The sequence below is a fragment of the Homalodisca vitripennis genome, chromosome X (assembly GCF_021130785.1).
Source record: "Homalodisca vitripennis isolate AUS2020 chromosome X, UT_GWSS_2.1, whole genome shotgun sequence".
NCBI lineage: Eukaryota > Metazoa > Arthropoda > Insecta > Hemiptera > Cicadellidae > Homalodisca > Homalodisca vitripennis.
In genome coordinates this window covers 61643316-61663154 of record NC_060215.1, presented here as the reverse complement: position 1 = coordinate 61663154, position 19839 = coordinate 61643316, and the positions used below count along the sequence as shown (strand labels likewise).

Below are 19839 nucleotides of genomic sequence, written 5' to 3'. Positions count from 1 at the left end.
GTTACAGAATTTCATATTCATATTTATGTAATAATATTACTCTATACGTTTAGTTAAAAAATAAATAAATTTAAATTGATGTATGGTGTACTTGTTATAATTTCTTATTCACATTTCCCGATAAAGTAATGTACGATTCTTAATTGTACTGTATTATTGTAGTGGGTGTGGACCTCTATATATCGAAGTCTGTCAGAGTTAACCTTGATATAATGAATAATACAACAACAGTTGTAAACCTCTATATATCGAAGTCTGCCCCAAACAGCCTTGATATATAGAAACCTCATTATATCGAAATTCTTGATATATCGAAGTTTTGTAAATCCTCTTGAGGTTCGATATATCAAGGTCCTACTGTATAATATTCCCAATAACAGAGTATTCAACTCCACTGGAAAGAAAAAAATCTTTTTACAGAATCTTGATTTACTGGTGCTTAAGTTGCATTTAAGATAGTAACATACGAAATGTGTACCCTTAAACTCCTGAACAAGAGTGGTATATAGTCAGGGTGTCTGTGTACCAGTTAAGGCTCAAATGCGCACAACAACCAAGGGGGTTAAAAATTTTTTCCCATTGAGAAATAAAAACTCCTTAATCTTTTTTTGGAGACCAATAAGAAATGCATTTAACATTAAAAATATGCAAATAAATGTTGTACATACCGTTTTCACCATAGGTACAAGGTTATCACCTTCAAACGCCCCACTTGAATTTTTGGAGGGCGAGGAATGTGAAGGTCTTGCACTTGAAGAAGGCCCAGCAAGAGTTGATAGACATTCTTCTTCTTCTTCTTCTACCTATAACAGAACTAAGTATTTTTTAAATGTTATTGAAAGAAAATATGTAACACTCAAAATATTAGTACTAAAAATTTAAAACTTAATTTTATTTTAATGATCTTTAAGATTTGACAACAGTGTAATATCATACAGAGATAATACATATTTCCTGGAAAACCCTTACTTTGATAAATATCACAGTCTTAAATTAAACATGATATTTATACAATTGTTTTGGTACACAGTAAAATGCTATGAGGTAATTTAATTAATTTGAAAGTTAGCTAAGAAAAAAAGAGAAATTGTAATTAAAATAAAATTATTTGAAATATATTAATAGCTTTGAACTGATAGGGAACTAGAAATGATTGTGTGCCTCAGGCACACTCGCTTGGTTATGTGACGGACTAAGAGTAGTCTAAACAAATACAAAAGACAACAACAGGTAAAATTTTAAAACAATAGTAGGCATATTTTTGGTGCATATCACTGGATCCTAGTTAAGAACTTCAAATGTTATGCAAAATCGCAAATGGTTGTTATTTTAGGTTTGGTACATGTATGAGCACTTTAGGTTCAAATGAATTACGTATCCGACACTAGGATTGAGTTTGCCTTGTTGCTCCAATCAATGAATATATATATATACATACATACATACAAACAAAGGTCTGAGAAGTCTACTTTGGTCATAAAATGCCTACTATCAGCTATTGTAATTTACTTCTGGTGCAATAATTGAGTTTGCTTTGTTGCCCCGAACAAGAAAATATATACATACACGGTTCTGAAAAGGCCAATTTAAATTTAAAAAACTAAGATTAGTTTTATAACAGCCTTAAAATCTGTAGTCAAAGTTAGACAGTAACAAACGAGAAAATTTTTAGTAAACAGGAAAATAATAAAATGCTGTAATGCAACAAAATGTAATTAAAATTTGTATTTTTGCCATCATTACTCAACCATCCAAGATAAAAATTTTAATTTTTAAAAGAATTATTAATAACTGTAGTGAAAGTCATATCTAGCTATTTGAATGTTTTAGAATTTACGAGTTTGAAATATCCTAAATCTTAAAAATAAAAAATTGGAAATGTGCTGAAAAGTACTGTTGTATATTTAATATAATAAAATATTTGTAAACCCTAGTTAATTCGGGTATCACTTAATATAATAAAATATTTGTAAACCCTAGTTAATTAAGGTATCACATTGGTATCACTGAGATACTAACGGATATGAAAAGGACTGTTAGCAGAGATCCGGTGGTCGATGTATCAGTGTGAGATATACAATATGTAGTGTGCTTTTAAAACTATTCTAATAAATCAGTTATTCTTAAATGTGTGTGTTATTTAATAAATCGTTAATCCCATAATAGAAGAAGGAATCTAACATGGCGCTACGGGAAAACTCAGAAGAACAATGCTGAAGGGATTAAGAAGAGTGAAAACGACTTAACCTAGTTTAGAGGTTATCGACAGTGTGACTGTAGTGAATTCTACATTTAAAAAACAACTTTACCTAGTTTAGAGGTTATCATCAATGTGACTGTATGTTGTGAATTCTACATTTAAGCTAGAAGCTCTTAAGAGTTAAAGTGAATCATGTAAGTGAAACTTTACAAGTGACATCTAAGATCACAAAGGATTAAACCTTATTAATAAACATAGCCTAGGATGGAGTTCAAACCACCGAACCCATTGTCCCTTAATGGGAACCTAAATGAAAATTTTAAGCGGTTCAAACAGAACTTCTTAATATTTATGAAAGCGTCTGGACATGAAACCAAAGGCTCTGAAACAAAATGTGCTATGCTGTTAAATCTCATTGGGGAAGAAGCGGTCGACCTATTCTACACTTTTGATCTTTCGGTAGAGGATAAGAAAGACTACGAGAAGGTCCTTAACACATTCACTGCTGCCAGAAAATACGTAAAATACAAGCCCATGCTGAAAATATTTTTTTTAGGTTTTACTTACCATTATTATGTGGAGACTTCATATGCACCATCAATGATGTGTATATGTCCATATATACATATATACAGCAACAATATAGTAGCGGCACCGGAAGGTGCCGGCCGCACTCGGCAGGTCAGATGCCATTGGACACCCGACGGTGTCAGTCGCGTCCGTCACTTTCCACGCACAACACTTTTCACTGTTCAAATTGTTTACAGTATTCATTCATTTGTAACCGTCATACACACAATTATATACAATATTTACAATATTTCCACTTTTTCCTGCCTCATTTTCTTTCCTACTCATGATACTTGTCGAAGCATCTCAGTGCACATAGGCCAGGTTCGCCAGGGCACTGGGCACAAAAGAAAAGGGTCATGGTTCTTTTCTTTGTCTTTGAGCATTCTCTGCATCGTTTTCTCTTCATCCTTTCTCCTGTGTTGTCAGGTGTGTCCATTTTTGACAATACGTGTCTGACAGTTGTTTGTTGTCTAGGCCGGAGTGGAGGTGTGATTGCGTTTGCTGCAGGCAAAAGCATGTTGATGATGGACAATCTAAAGTGGTACAGCGATCTTTTCCTTGGGTTGGTTTGTAAATAAAGTTTGAAGGAGTTCACCAACAACGTCTGAAGGAAATGGACGAAGATCTTTTTGTACCAGCGAATTGATTTGTGTTCGAAGGCATAATAGCTCATAAGCTGATCATTTCGGTCCACACCCTTCATATGGGCGTTGTACTGTATTATGGGCAGAGGCTTTTGGCGAGGTTGGTTATACCTATTCATTGAGATTGCCCAATCATTCTCAAACTCTGTGGATAGGTACAACACCTGACGCTTGTCGCACCATTTTGCTATCAAAACACCATTGGCGTACCGTTCTGCCTTTTCTCCTCTGGCAAGACGAGCTGTCTTGAGATCTAGCGGAACATGCTTTCGGTCTGAGCGCATTGTGCCGGTGCAGTAGGTTTTCTCACTCAGTAACTCGGTTGCAAGGGGGTAACTGATATAATAATTATCCATATACAATGAATGGCCCACCCCAAGCATTCCCCTCATCAAATACTTGACTACTTTGCTAGCATGACCTTTTCCTCCAAGTTCACCTCCCTTCCCAGAATACACAGTGAAACTTACACAAAGTCCATCCGGTTCACATAACGAGTAAATCTTGATACCATATTTATGGCGCTTTCCTTGAATGTATTGTCGAAAGTGCAGACGTCCTCTCCATAGCACCATTCCTTCATCAATCGACAACTCTCGACTTGGGTAGTAGATGGTTTTCATCTTTTGATTGAAATAGTCAATCAAAAGCCTGACTTTGTAGAGGCGATCATCAGGTACAGTCTCTTCGTCACTTTCATAAAAATTTAAACATCTTAGGATCAGGAGAAATCTGTCTCTGCTCATTTGGGATCTCACGAATCCAAAATTAAACATACGATCAGTTTTCCAGTAATCGTTTAGACGATTGATTTTTACAGTTCCCATGTGAAAGATTAGCCCGAAAAATTTTTTCAGTTCAGCCACTGTCAGTTCCTGCCAATTATTTATTCTTGATTTTATTTTGAGGTTAGGGGAAAATAATATTTCCCAGGCATTTTTGTTAGTGGCAGACACAATTTTTTCCAACAAGGTATCATCAAGTAGTAAAAAAAACCAATCGATAGGATCGTTTGTTCCGGGGGCAGGTACAAGCAATTTGTTTTCTTTTGTGAAGGGAATTCTTCGCATACCTGCAGTACGAAGTGACCATATTGGGTCAGAAATCACTTGATCAGCTTCCTGGTCATCCGTGTCCTCATCCTCGATGTCCACAGGCGCCACCACATTGACAATAGGCGGCGCGTCAAGCTGGGCTTGGTCAATGTCACTCTCCGGGCCGGCAGACGCCACAGAATCGTCAGAACTACTTTCCACATCACTCTCACTCAAATAGTGTCTTATTTGGCTAGAACTAGGACCATCCATTGTTCACAACGAAGTTCACAGCCCCTACAACTATAACAATACACCAAACACACAGATTAGCCGATGAACTCAACCCGAACCACGTGGAACAACAAACAAGGGTACTCTACACGCGGCGCGAAATATACCTTCCTCACGCAGAAGCTGAAACAGCACTGACGTTGTGAAATCTAGAAGGTGGCGTGACACCGTCCGGTGCCGAACGCACCCGAGGACACCCGAAGCGCGGCACCGTGCGGTGCCAGCCGCATTCAATGTGTTAAAGCTTTCGAGGACTATGCCAGCCCTAAGACTAATGTCGTAATGGAGAGATTCAAGTTTAATATGAGAAACCAGCTTCCAGAAGAAACCTTTACCAACTTCTTAACCGACCTAAAAAGGCTCATTAAATCTTGTGAGTTTGGAGACCAACAAGATAGCCTATTAAGAGACAGAATAATACTTGGTATATCAGATAAATCACTCCAAGAAAGGATGCTTCGAGAAATAGACTTAAGCCTAGAAAAGATAATCAAGCTGTGCAGAGCTACGGAGATGGGCCGGGAGCAAGCTAAGGAACTACAAGGAGGTGGAAAAAACAGTTGCAGTGGATTGTCATCAAGGTCAAATTGACACAGTGGATCAAGTGTTATTGTCACCGTGCTGTGATCACAGTGCTAGCTTTCATAGTAAGTCACAGCCTAATTTTAAGTATGAAAAGGACAAGTTTAATAATGTAAATAAAGATAATAATAAGTACTCATGTAGAAAATGTGGAAAAACACATGGCAAAAAAGAATGTCCAGCCTACGGAAAGAAATTTAATGTCTGTAATAAGATTAATCATTTTGTTATAGGATGTAAACATAGGTCTAAAGCTAATCAAGTGGCCAGTGTAGGTTCAGTCCCTGTAGAAAATCAAGTGGGCCAAGATACTAAAAGTAATAAAATATGTGATAAGCTGTATTTTTTAGATACAATTCAAAATTCTAAGCATATTCCAAAAGCCAATCAATGGTACGAGACACTTGTTCTCAATGATAGGGAAAAAGTTTTGTTTAAATTAGACTCTGGAGCAGAGGTAAATACATGCCCTCTTGAATTATTTGAAAAGTTAAAGCGTAATGATATTTCAGTTAAGCTTGAAAGAACCACTGTAGTTCTTGAAGCTTATGGTGGCTCTAAAATAGACTGTGAAGGGGTAGTAAAACTAAAATGTAGGCCTATAACCAGAAAAAATAATGAAATTGTAGAGTTTGTTGTAACTAAAACCAAAAGTGACATAGGTATTTTAGGCCTAGATAGCTGCAAAAGGTTTGATTTGATTAAAAAAGTAGATGGTGTTTCAGTAAATAAAATTCAGACTGATCTGACCAAACAAGAGTTTGTTCATTCTAATATTGATGTGTTTGATGGCATTGGAAAGTTCAAAGCAAAATGTCATTTTGATATCGATCCTAGTGTTAAGGTAACAGTTAAGCCACCTAGACGAATCCCTTTGACAATACAGCTCAAAGTACAATATGCTCTAAATGAACTAGAAAAACAAAATATTATTTGTAAGTTAGATAACCCTAAAAGCTTTGTAAGTAATCTTGTGGTGGTTGAGAAACCTAATGGAAATATTGGGCTATGTATTGACCCGACTGATCTAAATCAAGCAACTAAAAGATTGCCACACTTAATTCCGTCTATGGTAGACATTTCTCATAAACTGAACAGTTATCAAGTCTGTCTTTTCAGTACTTGATCTTAAACATGGTTTTTATAACATTGAGTTGGATGAAGAATCCTCTCAACACTGTGCTTTTAGTACGCCCTTTGGTACATATAAATTCTTACGTTTACCATTCGAATTGAATCTGGCACCTGAAATTTTTCAAAAATTTACTGAGCAGATTTTTGGAAATATTAAAGGTGTTATTGCTGGTAGTGGTGAAAAAGAACATGATGAAATACTTAAGCAAGTCATTGAGAAGGCTAGGGAAAGTAATGTCAAGTTTAATAAATCTAAGTTCCAAAACAAAGTTAAAAGTGTAAAATACTTTGGTGAAATTTATTCACAAGGAGGACACACTGCTGACCCGGACCGTTTTAGAGCTATCAGTGGGCTTCAAAACCCCAAAAACAAAAAAGAATTGCAAAGATTATTGGGGCTTTTCAATTTTGTTCGCGATTTTATTCCAAACATGGCAGAAGTAACGAGTCCTCTAAGAGAGTTACTAAGGAAAGATATTGCGTTTTTGTGGATGCCGAAGCATCAAAAAGCTTTGAATAACTTAAAAGTACTGATCAGTAGTGCACAGGTACTAGCTCATTTTGATGAAAACAAACCAATTGTGTTACAATGTGATAGCTCAAAAGACGGAATGGGTTTCACTCTTATGCAAAATAGTAAACCGATAATGTACGGTTCAAAAAGTTTAACGGATACTCAAATAAGTTATTGTCAAACTGAGAAAGAAATGTTGGCAATTTGTGAAGCTGTGAAAAAGTATCACCATTTTCTCTATGGTAGGTCTGAGATTGAAGTACAAACGGACCACAAGCCGTTAGTGTCAATAATGTCAAAGAATGAGACTTAAGCTAATGAAATACAATTTAAAAGTAATTTATGTTCCTGGTAAACATATGTATGTTTCTGATTGTCTCTCTAGGTCATACAGGGTCTGTATAATAAGTAACCGGACTGACTTCAGGAAATTTTTTATTGGCAAAATATGTACAATTTTTCTTTAGAAATCTTCAAAGTAGTCCCCATTGGAGTCGATAACACGCTGATACCATATTTTCCAATCCCTGAACGCTCCCTGGAAGTCGGCAACCTCGATGTTGTCTAGAGCCCTCGTCGTAGCACGTTGAACGTTTTCCAGAGTCCCGAACCGGGTCCCCTTAAGGTGTCTCTTGATCTTGGGGAATAGAAAAAAGTCCGGTGTATGCCACTCCGAACTCTGCCGCTTCGTCTCAGGATCGTATTAAAAAACCCACGTCTCGTCTCCTGTAATAACGTGGTTGAAAAACTCTGGTTCGGTTTGCAGTCGATCAAGGATTTCCGAAGCGACAGCAACACGACGCTTCTTTTGCTCATCAGTCAGGTGTTTGGGTACCAGCTTCGCGCAGATCGTTCTTAATAATGTTTTGAACGGTCATCTTATCCATTCCGACCTCAGCTGCGATAGCTCGAATGCTCAGACGACGATCACTGTTCAACACATCACGCACTTTTTGCACATTTGTGTCCGTGTGACTCGTTGATGGAGGACCGACGCGCTGTTTGTCATGGACATCATCGCGGCCCTCCCGGAAATTTATGTGCCACTGAAACACCTGAGTTTTGGACAGAGCATCCTCACCGTAAGCCTCTTGAATCATTTGAAGAGTTTCTGTGGCCGTTTTCTTGAGTTTGACACAAAATTTAATGCTAAAACGTTGCTCGATCGTACTCTCCATTTTCACTCCGACGGGGTAACTGAACATGCACTCCGCTCTCGCTCGATACTAACTCTCCAAGCGCTTGGAGGCAACTGCTGCAGCCCGGTTCCCTTTCACTAGACCCCCCACCACCACTACAGCACCAGATACCGGTTAGCAGACGCTTTGACGGAGCGGGGTAGGCTCAGTCCGGTTACTTATTATACAGAGCGTGTATTTAAAAGATAAAGTTTATGATGATCCTGAATTAGTAGAAGTAGTTCACACGTTAAGTAAAAATGCCCAAGTTTCGGAAAGTAGGAAATTGAAATCCGCAATGAAACTAAAAATGATGAAACTCTAAAAGATGTAATTAAGTTTATTCAAGAAGGTTGGCCTAGCAAATAATGTACACCTAACCATGTAAAATTTTACTATCAGTTGCAAGATAGGCTATCTCTTGATGATGGTTTATTGTTTTTAGATCACCGAATTGTGATACCTATGTCATTAAGGAGTAAAATTTAAGTCTTTTACATGAATCACATATGGGTATAGAAAAAACTAAAAATAATGCAAGAATGACTGTTTTTTGGCCAAACATAAATGTGGATATCGAACAAGTTGTAAATAAGTGTACAGTGTGTGAAAAAAATAAGGCTAATAACATTAAAGAACCTATGATATGTCCCTCAATACCTGATTTGCCATTTGAAAAAGTTGCTGTAGATCTTTTAGATTGAAAAGGTAGGCCCTACCTTGTTTTAATTGACTATTACTCTAAATGGCTAGAACTTAAGTCGCTTAAAAACAAACAAGCATCTGAAGTTGTCTTAAAGTTAAAGTCTATATTTTCAGTTCATGGCGTTCCAAAACAAATCTGTAGTGACAACATGCCGTTTAACTCCTATCAGTTTATAAGTTCACTAAAGAATGGAACATAGAATGTATTTATAGTAGTCCTAGGTATCCTAGATCCAATGGTATAGCTGAACGAGCAGTTCAGATAGCTAAGAGCATTCTCAAAAATCAAATAATGAAAGTGAAGTATTTGTTTCACTCCTAGAGTATAGATCTACTCCTGTAAAAGGAACAGGTCTAGCACTTTGTCAAGTTTTAATGAGTAGAGTATTAAGATCAAAAAGTCCAGTAAGTACAGATGTTTTGAAACCTGAAGTTCAAATCGATGTTAAAGGAAGAATTGTAAAATCACAAAATAAATCTAAAAGTTACTATGATAAGATTTCTAAAGAAAGACATAGTTTCATAAGTCCAAATGTAGTATATAGAAAAGATGGTGTTGGAAACCTGCTAAAATTCTGGGTAAAGCTAAAGGTCCGAGGTCTTACCTAATAAGAGATGAAGATGGTAGAATTCTAACAAGAAATTCTATTCATCTTAGACAATCATTCAATGTACCTGTTTGTAGGTATGTTTATAATGATATTTTTGATGAAGAAATTGTAGGCCTAAACCAAAGTGTTAATAGGCCTAACCCAGCTCAACCAAATGTAAATAACCAGCCTAATCCAAATGTACAAAACCAACCCAACCCAATCCCACAAAATGTAATAAATCCAAACAATGAAAACATTATCTATCATTCAAGAAGTGGTAGATCAATCAGGCTTCCAGAAAGATACCGATAGGCTAAGACAAACAGAATTTGAAATTCAATTAAAATTAAGGGAAAAGGGAGGTGTTGTATATTTAATATAATAAAATATTTGTAAACCCTAGTTAATTATGGTACCACTTAATATAATAAAATATTTGTAAACTAACGGATATGAAAAGGACTGATAGCAGAGATCCGGTGGTCGATGTATCAGTGTGAGATATACAATATGTAGTGTGCTTAACTATCCTAATAAATCAGTTATTTTTAAACGTGTGTGTTATTTAATAAATCGTTAATCCCATAATAGAAGAAGGAATCTAACAAGTACAACTGTAACATATTTTTAGACAAAGTACTTCTTTGGTAACCTCAAGTAAAAAGAAGGTCTATTGTTTAAAGCAACACAAACAGTAATTTAAAAGAAGGTGGATTTCTCGGTTCAGCCGCCATACACCGTGAGTCTGCCTTACCCTGTATAGATTTACTGAATAGCCTATAAAATTAACATTTCATACACAATTCGCTAAAATGGATTAAATATGTTACTGAATAGCTGTAAAAAGTTTTGTAATTATTAACTTATTATTTAAATTGTTCAGAAAGTAAAGGTAATTGTTTTGACTATGACAATATTGTCCCTCATGCTAAAATTACAAAATGGTCATTGCCTCAATTAAAATACATTTAATCACAGTTTTACCTTGATGTTCTCTAGTCGCATTATATTGAAATCAATTTGTGCTTCAATCTCATTTCCGTCATCATTGATAGCACCTTCATCCTGCTCATCAGCTGGTAAGCTATGATCATTTTCTTGGCCATTTAGATCATTTTCTTCATCTTCTTTGGGTGCATTTGGTAATATTTGTGGAGAGATGTCCATGTTGAACAAGCTGTAAAGAAAAATAACTTACAATAATAAATTTGATTATCTCTTGGTTTGATTTATGTAATTATGAACATATTAGATGAACAATATACAAATAGACCAAGATCAACATGGTCCTAACTGAATATTGTTTATTGTCCATTGATTTATTCATTCATTTCCCAGCTTGTTATATTCAGTAAACACAATAAATGAGTGAGTAATAAAAACTACCTATCCTAGGGAAGAACTTTGCATGTATACATAAAATAACATAAAGACTTACTGAATATTATTGAAATATTGTACAATGTAATTAGTGGTTGAAACGCTTAACCTTTTCAGCGGATCCGCGGAGGGCAACTACAAGCTCAAAACCACGGATTCCGTGAACAGATACTGAACAGAAGTAGCCTACTGGCCGGGTGGGCGGGGTCGCGGTGGTGAACGGGTGACGTCAGTGGGCGGGGCTTGCTACTGCGCACACCGGCTTGACCCCTACCGTGTCAGTCAAGTATCCGTGCTCAAAACGATATTGCCGTGGATCCGCGGTTTTGCATTCTTTATTTTCTTACTGCTATGTTAGTTGAATATTTTGCTGCTAGATGGTTCTAGTAGTCAAGCGACATATAGACGGGTTGCCCTGCCTCGAATTCTATTACAATGGGAGTGGCAGTGGCTTCTAATTGGCCAAGCACTGTCTAGCGGGCGTGGCCTCGCGCCATTCACAAAGTCATTGACGGGAGCTCCCGTCAAGGCATCTAGTCAGTTAGTTAGTGAGAAGCGTCCGGTACACGCACACGTATTTCGGTTATCTGTTGTGTTCTAATTTTCTGTTGTGTCCTATTCTTTTTAAAGTAAAATTTTTACCATTTTTCGTGTGCAATGGCGAATCCAGACGATTCGGAATTTGAAGAATTGGTAATTATGAGCAATTACTTGGTCAACTCCAAACTTTTTCATATTTTACTACGGTCATAAGGATGTTCTCAGAAAGCAAGAAACATATAATGCAAGGCCGTCCTACAAGTTGCCGAGCGATAAGAATGTTCAAAGTCCACGCGATAACAGTGGCTTGCGGGAGACGCGCGGAATGCCAGTTTTGACAGCCCGCCACCAAATAAACACTCTTTGTCTACTTTTGTATCTTTCTAATTTTATTAGTTAATAATAAAGTATATGTTTATCTGTAAAACTTTTTCATTCCCCTACTTTCTGAATAAATGATAAAAAATTAGTGACAACTACACTGCTATTCTACGATATTCTCTAAAGTTAAAAATTAGCCTAGGAAATCCAAAAATGGCTAAACAAATTTTATTTACCGTTAAATAACTCTATTTTGACATACAGAAACGAAAATAAATTTAACTTTACACATTAGAAATTAAAAAAAAATTGTAACTTAATCAAAGATCAGGTCCAATTTTTCATGACGCTTAAAGGGTTAAATATTTCCCCTCAAGTAATAAAAATATTTTTCTACTGGTTTGGTGGCTCCTTTGGAAAATGTTAACGTTTACTCAATTATATCATCCTAATTATTCCTGAAATACTTAACCCTTCCAACGCGGCTAAAACCTATAGACGCAGAACTGCCGATGCTTTAAACGCGGATAACGTCTACAAACGCAAAAGCTTTACTTTTGAATGGTGAAGAATTAGTTGTTAAAACTTCCGTAAGAGAGCAGGTCGATGTTCCTTTCGACTGTCGGGACTAGGTCTGTGTATAGGTCACGTGATCCGCTCGGCCAATCGGATACTTTCCTGTTTGTCACGTGACTACTGTCAACTCATCAAAACGACTGTAACGACCCGAACCCAATATTAACAATAATTCAAGAAATTATGCTTTATTTGGTTTTATAAAAATTTCATACATTTAGTAAAATTTAACTGAAGACATAACAATTGTAAAGTGCACAGCACTGTCGAGGACAGCAGTAAGACTGCTGACAATGCAGAGTCAGCACCTGCGTGTGCTGGAAGGCAGTCTAGTTCAGGCCTCAGACTCATAGACATGTAACTCTCTGTCGCCCTATTATAAAATATTCTACATTCTTTCAATAATGTAATTGACTTTATATCATTCAGAAGTGCTCTCCCCCTTTTTAACCAATCTAAATTGTGTAATTTTTATAAATTAATCAAAACAGTGTTTTTAAAATTGAAACGTTGTTGCACAAACTTTATTTCTTTTTCCGGAATCATCCGGTGGTGGCAGCGGATACCAATTAATCCCCAAATCGGTCGCGTTACAGATTTGGTGGCAGTGCGGTGGGATTATCGCGTAACTTTGGGACAATTTAACTGTATAGTTGATTGATTTCCCGATGCCGAAGTGACCACGTGAACATCAAAATTACTCAAACAGTGTAATACAGTGTCAAATACAGTTTTAACGGCTAGGAAAAGTGTTTTCAAGTTGGATTTTGCAAAATTTTGGAATAAAAAGTGCAACAAGAAGACGATGGAATTGGATGAAGGAATCTACACGTGAAGACGCCAAGCCGAGAAAGGACGCCAAGAGACGACGCCATCTTGCTATCTTCGTCACGTCACCAGCCTAGGAGACGGAAGCGGAGCAACCAACATCGTGGGTGAAGCTGACAACAACCAACATCATCTGTCCACAGCCTCTAGCAACCATGGCAGTCATAATGGCGGTGATATTTGGTGAGCCTTTGTTCACATTCAGAAATTCAATAAATATAATAAACATTGGCTGTACTTTAACCCTTTGAGTGCCACGGCATATTTTCCCGTCATACGCATAAATTGCCGGAGCATTTCCTTCTGTTTTGCAAGCGTGTGTGGAAAAAACTAAATTAAAAAAACTATTCAACCGATTTGAATATTTTTTTTAGTTTGTGTGTTATAAAACAAGGTATTTTTTCCATATAATATTATAATTTTATTTTTATTTACACAAAAAGAATATAGGTTATAACAAAAAACTAAAAAATGAAAAAAAAATTTCAAGTTTGAACTAAAATTTTATTTATACAATATTTTTTTTTTAATTTTTTTTATCTATACCATATGAAAGAGCATGAAAAACTGAACAAAAATCATGCATAATATGGTGTGTTACAGTAATATTTAACCAGATACTGCAATATATACAAAATACAACAAAAAGCAATTTTTGTTCAAGTTTGTCAAAAGTTTAGAAACAATATTATAACTATTCTATTTCACTCAATGAAGTAAGACGACTGTAAAATACTAATTATATAAAAATATACACAGGCCTACAATATAACCTTAAGGTAAATGTACCAACAGCTGACAGTGATCCAAAAGCTGACAAATTTAATTTCTCTTTTAAATAATAAGGCCTACTGTGCAGCATATTCTGTGACTATGACACGAAAAAAAACCTTGGTTATTCGTGTTTTTTTTTATTACCATCAATCAGCTGTTCATTGTTTCTTGTTGGAATGGAGGGAAACTCAGAAGAGCTCTACAGGTAGGAGTGTCTTTGAAGGATTTCTGCTACAGTTTTTGCTAATGAGGTAAGTGTGAATTTCTCATTTTTATTGTAATAATTTGTATGCACTTAGTGTTTTAACTAAAGTGAGAGTAAAACATATACTAATGATTACTTTATTAACAATATTTGTAAGTTTATAGTCCTAAATTTTTTATTTTAAGAGGTGTCAGGCATCGGTACACAATTATGTGATGTTCCTTAAGCTGACGGGGGGGGGGGGGGTGTTATCTTTAGGAACATGTAAGTTTTTTTACTTCACATTTTCATTGACATAAGGTCTGATTTAATACAAACTGTCCATTGGTTGTGGCTCTAAATAACTCTCAAATGGTTGGGACCAAAGGCTGACATCCATATGTACCTATGTCAGCTTTAGGCAAATCTGGTGTCAGGTTTAGGAAAAACAAACAGTTCCTAATAACTTAATTGAATATTAGTATTAAAACTTAAGCTATAGCAGACTTTCTTAGTTTTGATATTTAAAATTTGATATTTTTTAAAGATTTTTTACAGAAATAAGTTTTATCGGGGTATGTTTCTGCCTGCAATAAAAATTGTCAAATTGCTTGCTCTAATTCAATATTTTATTATTGAGCACTACTAAACTTAAATTCAAAATTTGACTTTCAAGTGGTATTTAAAGTTTGAAATTGATATACCATAAAGTTAGGTCTCCATTTATTTGTTCTGTTTCAGGTTGAAATGGCACCAAAGAAGATTTTGCAATATTCAGAGGAGCAAATGCGGAAGGCTGTTGAAGATGTTCAAAGAGGTCTTTCAAAATCACAAGTAGCAAAAATCAATAACGTTCCACGACCTACACTGATAAGTAAATTGAAAGGGTAATCACCTTTATCCTGCCGGATGGGCAGAAGTTCTATTTTACATAAGGAAGAAGAATATTTACTTGTAGATTGGATTTTTAGTATGGCAAAATCGGGGTTCCCGATCACAAAGGAGCAATTGATTGACAGTGTTCAACGCATTTTAGTTGAACTGAAGAGAGAAAATCCATTTACTAATGGAAGACCTGGCCGTAAATGGTACAATGGATTTTTGTCACGGAATCCACAACTTGCCGAAAGAATGGCTCAAAATCTCACTAAGAGTAGAGCTGATGTTACAGATGCAAATATTAAAGCATGGTTTGCCGAAGTGTATGACTACCTAAAAAACAATAACATGGAAAGTGTACTAGAACATCCTGAATGTATTTTCAATGCAGATGAGACTGCTTTTTTTTAAACCCTGCTGGCAATAAAGTGCTTGTAGAAAAGGGACAAAAGAGTGTGTATCAACGTGTCAACAGTGATGAGAAAGAGTGCATAACGACTCTTGTCATGGGCAGTGCTTCTGGTGTTGTTGGTCCAACAATGGTGGTTCACAGTTATGCAAGAATTCCTGCAGACATCGCAGACAGCACCGATTGGGCACCAGGTAAATCAGAGTCAGGATGGATGACAGGAGAACTCTTTTATGAGTACATAACCAATATCTTCCATCCTTGGCTTGACAATAACAACATATCAAGACCTGTCATACTCTTCATTGATGGGCACACTTCTCATCTCACACTCCACACTAGTCAATTCTGTGCCGACAATAACATTATTCTTGTATCTCTGCTTCCCAATGCTACTCACTTGTTGCAGCCAATGGACGTAGCCGTTTTCAGAACCTTGAAATCTGGGTGGAAAGAAGCTGTTAGAAACTGGAGAATTGAAAACATGAGTAACCCTGTTCTCAAAAAGAGGCATTTCAGTCCTTTGCTGAAAAAATGCATTGATGACAGAGTGAGGGGTGAAGTTTTACAGAATGGATTTAGAAAATGTGGACTTCATCCTTGGGATGCTAGTGCTGTTGATTATTCAAAGATCGAGATCGAGAAGGCTAAAATTACAACAAATCAACAAAGAGAAACTCAGCACACAAGAGAATTGTTTCCAACAGAAAAGAAGCTAGATCTAAAAAATGGATTGGAAGTATTAGAACACTACATAGGGTATGAAAAGGTACAGGCATTCAAGATGTGTGATGAATGGATCGGACAAGAAAAGGATTTATCATTGTTTAACATTTGGAAGCAGATAAACAATGAACAAATTCATATTGACTTGCCAACAACAACAAACATCACAGCTGAGTTACACAAAGGTGAGACAACTGAAGAAATACTTGTTCAAGACATAAATGAAAACCACGATGATTCACAAATGAGCAATCACGAGACAGCGTACTTAGAAATCTCTGACGCCAAGCCACAAGTAAAAAACAAAAATTTAGAAGAGGTTGCCATTGAAAATGAAAACGTAGACATCACAGTAGTTGAAGACATAGAGAGTGTTGACACTATTTTAAAAGAAGGAGGCATCCTCCTTTATACTGAACCATCAACCTCTGGGACAAATGAAAATGATGTGGTTCGCCAAGACAATTCAAACCCAAGTCTGAGTACGCCACAAAAAGAAAATCAAGTTTTGCTACCATCTGGGGAATTAATTCCCTCTCCATTCAAAAAAACATTGTTTTGGCCAGAACCAAGTAAAGAGGTCAATAAAGTAAGAAGAAAGGAAAAGATCCCGAGTGTTGCCACCTCGGCACAATGGGTTGCATATCACAAAAAAAGAATACAAGAAAGAGGATGAAGAAAGAAAGAAAAAAGAAAGAATGCTGAAAAGGCAAATTAAAAAAGAAGACAATGAAAGAAAAACCACAACAAAGAAATCCAAAGTGACAGACTACCTCTGTATGAAATGCAATGCTTCTTGGAATAATGAAAAGAAACAAAATATTAAAAACACATGGATAGATTGTGACTCGTGCAACAAAAGTGTACATTTAAAATGTCTTTTGAAGAATCATCTTTCCAAATTCAACCTGGATGATCCCTCTTACGGTGATTCTGACTGTGACTTCTTGTGTGAGAATTGTGATGAGGATGAAGAATTATAAACTTTGTGTGATAAATTAGAGCCTCCGTCAAATTACAAGTCATACCCACATAGGCTATTTATTTCTTACTATGGTCCTTATTAAAATATAATTGACACTACTAATATTATTAACAGCTTTTGTATATAGTTTTTTTATCTTTTAATTTTGTTTAGTTGTGCTTAAAACTTGTCTTTTAAGTAATAAAACCATTAGTGTCAGCTTTCGGTACAGATACCTGTTAACTTTTGGTATGCATACAAAATTCAGATGTCAGGTTTAGGAACATTGACATGTTATTTGTTTTTAATTATTATTATAGTAAAATTTGAAAAAATGTACATAAGGTGACTTTATTTAACACCCTAAATAACCAAGTGTTCTTTTAAATCCATTAATATTAACCTATCTTAATTTCAACATAAAAATTGAATTTTCTTTTGGTTGCAAGGTTCTTGTACTGTCAGCTTTTGGTACATTTACCTTACTTCTATAACCTTACTTCACCTAAAATCAATAGTTTGATTGGAACTTGCGTTTTACTTCATCACCAATCCAACAATAAAATATACGTCACTAAACACGAAAAAAGAAGTTTATAAATGCATTGTAAGTTTTACTGAACACAATTGCAGAATAGTAATAACAACAGTTTTCAGCATAAACACACGGAACTAGCACATTGTAAACACACAACAAACGAAACTGTGTAGTTAATGGCAACAAGTAGCAGCTGACCAACTATTGCGTCATCTGTTTTTTTTTCTGATGGCAAATAACTACAAGGGGGCTGTGAACAATAAAAATCAATCACAATCGATTGTTCGAAACTTGTAGATTGCCGTGAAATAAGTTATTTGTCAAAACAAAAATGAATTATATGTGATAGTAATTAAATACAAATCGTCTACTGGGTAGATGCCAGCAATTTATGCACATTTAACAACATCTACTATGTAGACGCTTCGGCACTCAAAGGGTTAAAAATATTTTACCAAATATTCTATATTAATAATTAAGACATAGAGATAAGAGAGATAAAGGTGCTGTGGTATAATAGTGAATGCAGCATTGAATGATAACACACTTTTTTGCTAATTTTGTGATTGATTATTAAGTAACAAGTAAATTAAATTGAATTACTCTAACATGGAGTAACAATGTGTACTTCAATGTCAGGTCGTCACTTCCAGGGCACCTATTTCTCATTTTAAAATTAGAATAAGAATACTTATTAAATAATATTTAGTAGGAAATGCCAATGTTTCCAGATAAAAATTAATTATTAAATCTTTGTAATATAGAAGCACTCTTTAAAACAAAAGTGTCCATAACTTTGATAAAATTAATATTTTGGGCTTAAATAATTGCTGTTATTGAGAAATATTGATGTTTTAAAATTAATTTGAGTTAGATGCTATTCCAGTGCGTTATTTAAAATCTTTACGTCACATTAGTATTATACTTGTACTTTACTGTGTAAATTGATATTTTTAATTGATTAGACATTGCTAAGAAAAGAAATATGTGTAGAATTAGAACAGTTTAAGAATATCAGTGTAAACGTCTGGGATGAAGACTTCGAGTTTGAATATATAAGAGTGAAAGAAGGAATCGAACAGTATGAGAGTGATATAACCGACTTGTTAAAACTTTTGCCACCTGTTGGAAATTCTAGAAAAGAAGCGTGGACTTATAAATGCAGGAGGTTATGCATTAAAGTGGTTATTTGGCGTACCGACTAGTGAAGATTTAGAACATGTAAATACCAAAGTAGACGAACTAAAGTTAATAAGTGGTACAGTTGTTAGTTCCAGTCATACACAAATAACTTTGATGAAAGATATTAATTCTAGAATTGTAACTAACACTAAAGCTATTCATGAAATAATGATTAAGTTATCTACAGCCAACGACAGGTTAATAACATCATTAACGAATTTCAATGAACAGAATATAATGATGCATCAGTCCTTAGCAAAACATATGGCAATTACAACAATGTTAAGACATTTAGGTCAAACTGTTGATGAAGCTAAGCTAAGAGTAGTAGAGTTTAGGCAAGCATTAGAACTTATATACTCTGGTAAGATAGGCAGTAAATTACTAAATCCGCATGATTTCACGAAAGTATTGAATAAAATTGAAAAGAGTATACCATCTCATTTGAAACTAATTGTTCCTGTAAATGATGAAGATATATTTTTGTATTATAATCTTTGTACAGCACAAGCATTAGCTAATCCAGCTAGCATAAGATTGATTGTTACAGTACCATTAAGCTCAATTGATAGACAATTTGAAACCTATAAAATAGAAGTGATACCACTTTATCAACCTAGGTTAAGACATTGGTTAGTGTGGAAAATTGAACACGACTACTTGTTGATATCTAAAGATAGGCAGTACTATGTACCTCTCACCTCAGATGAATATGTTCAATGTAGGCGCAGTTATTTTAAAATTTGTCCAAATTCAATAAGTGTGTTACACCATACAGTCGATGGTTGCATCTATTCACTGTTTATGGGATTAAGTTCTGTAACTCAAAAGTGTAACAGAGTCCTAACTGAGAATGTAAACTCACCGTTTTGGTTACAAAATGGCAATGACTGGATTTATAGTGTTGCAGAGCCTTACAAAGTAATATTAAACTGTTTTAGAAACATTGAAGATGATACATCTGTAATTAAAACAGACATTGTAAAAGATTATTTAGAAATCGTTGTTAATACCTCAGGAATCATAAAACAAATATCAAGGTGTGATATTTTTGGCAAAAGTGGTAAAATATTTTCGAGGATCAGAG

General features: G+C 35.3%; 1 protein-coding gene across 7 annotated transcripts in view; it reads right to left on the bottom strand.

Moving 5' to 3' along the window:
* Nucleotides 1-19839, bottom strand: part of LOC124369058 (condensin complex subunit 2-like) — a 122751-nt gene that overhangs the window by 28838 nt on the left and 74074 nt on the right. For 6 of the 7 annotated variants that reach the window (XM_046826765.1, XM_046826761.1, XM_046826762.1 and 3 more), the window contains 2 exons: nt 10436-10628; nt 669-803 (listed from right to left, as the gene is read on the bottom strand). In XM_046826765.1, coding sequence (XP_046682721.1) covers nt 669-803; nt 10436-10628 — 328 coding nt within the window. Of the gene's footprint in view, nt 1-668; nt 804-10433; nt 10629-19839 lie in introns of all 7 variants that reach the window. The other variant, XM_046826767.1, reaches the window with a different exon arrangement.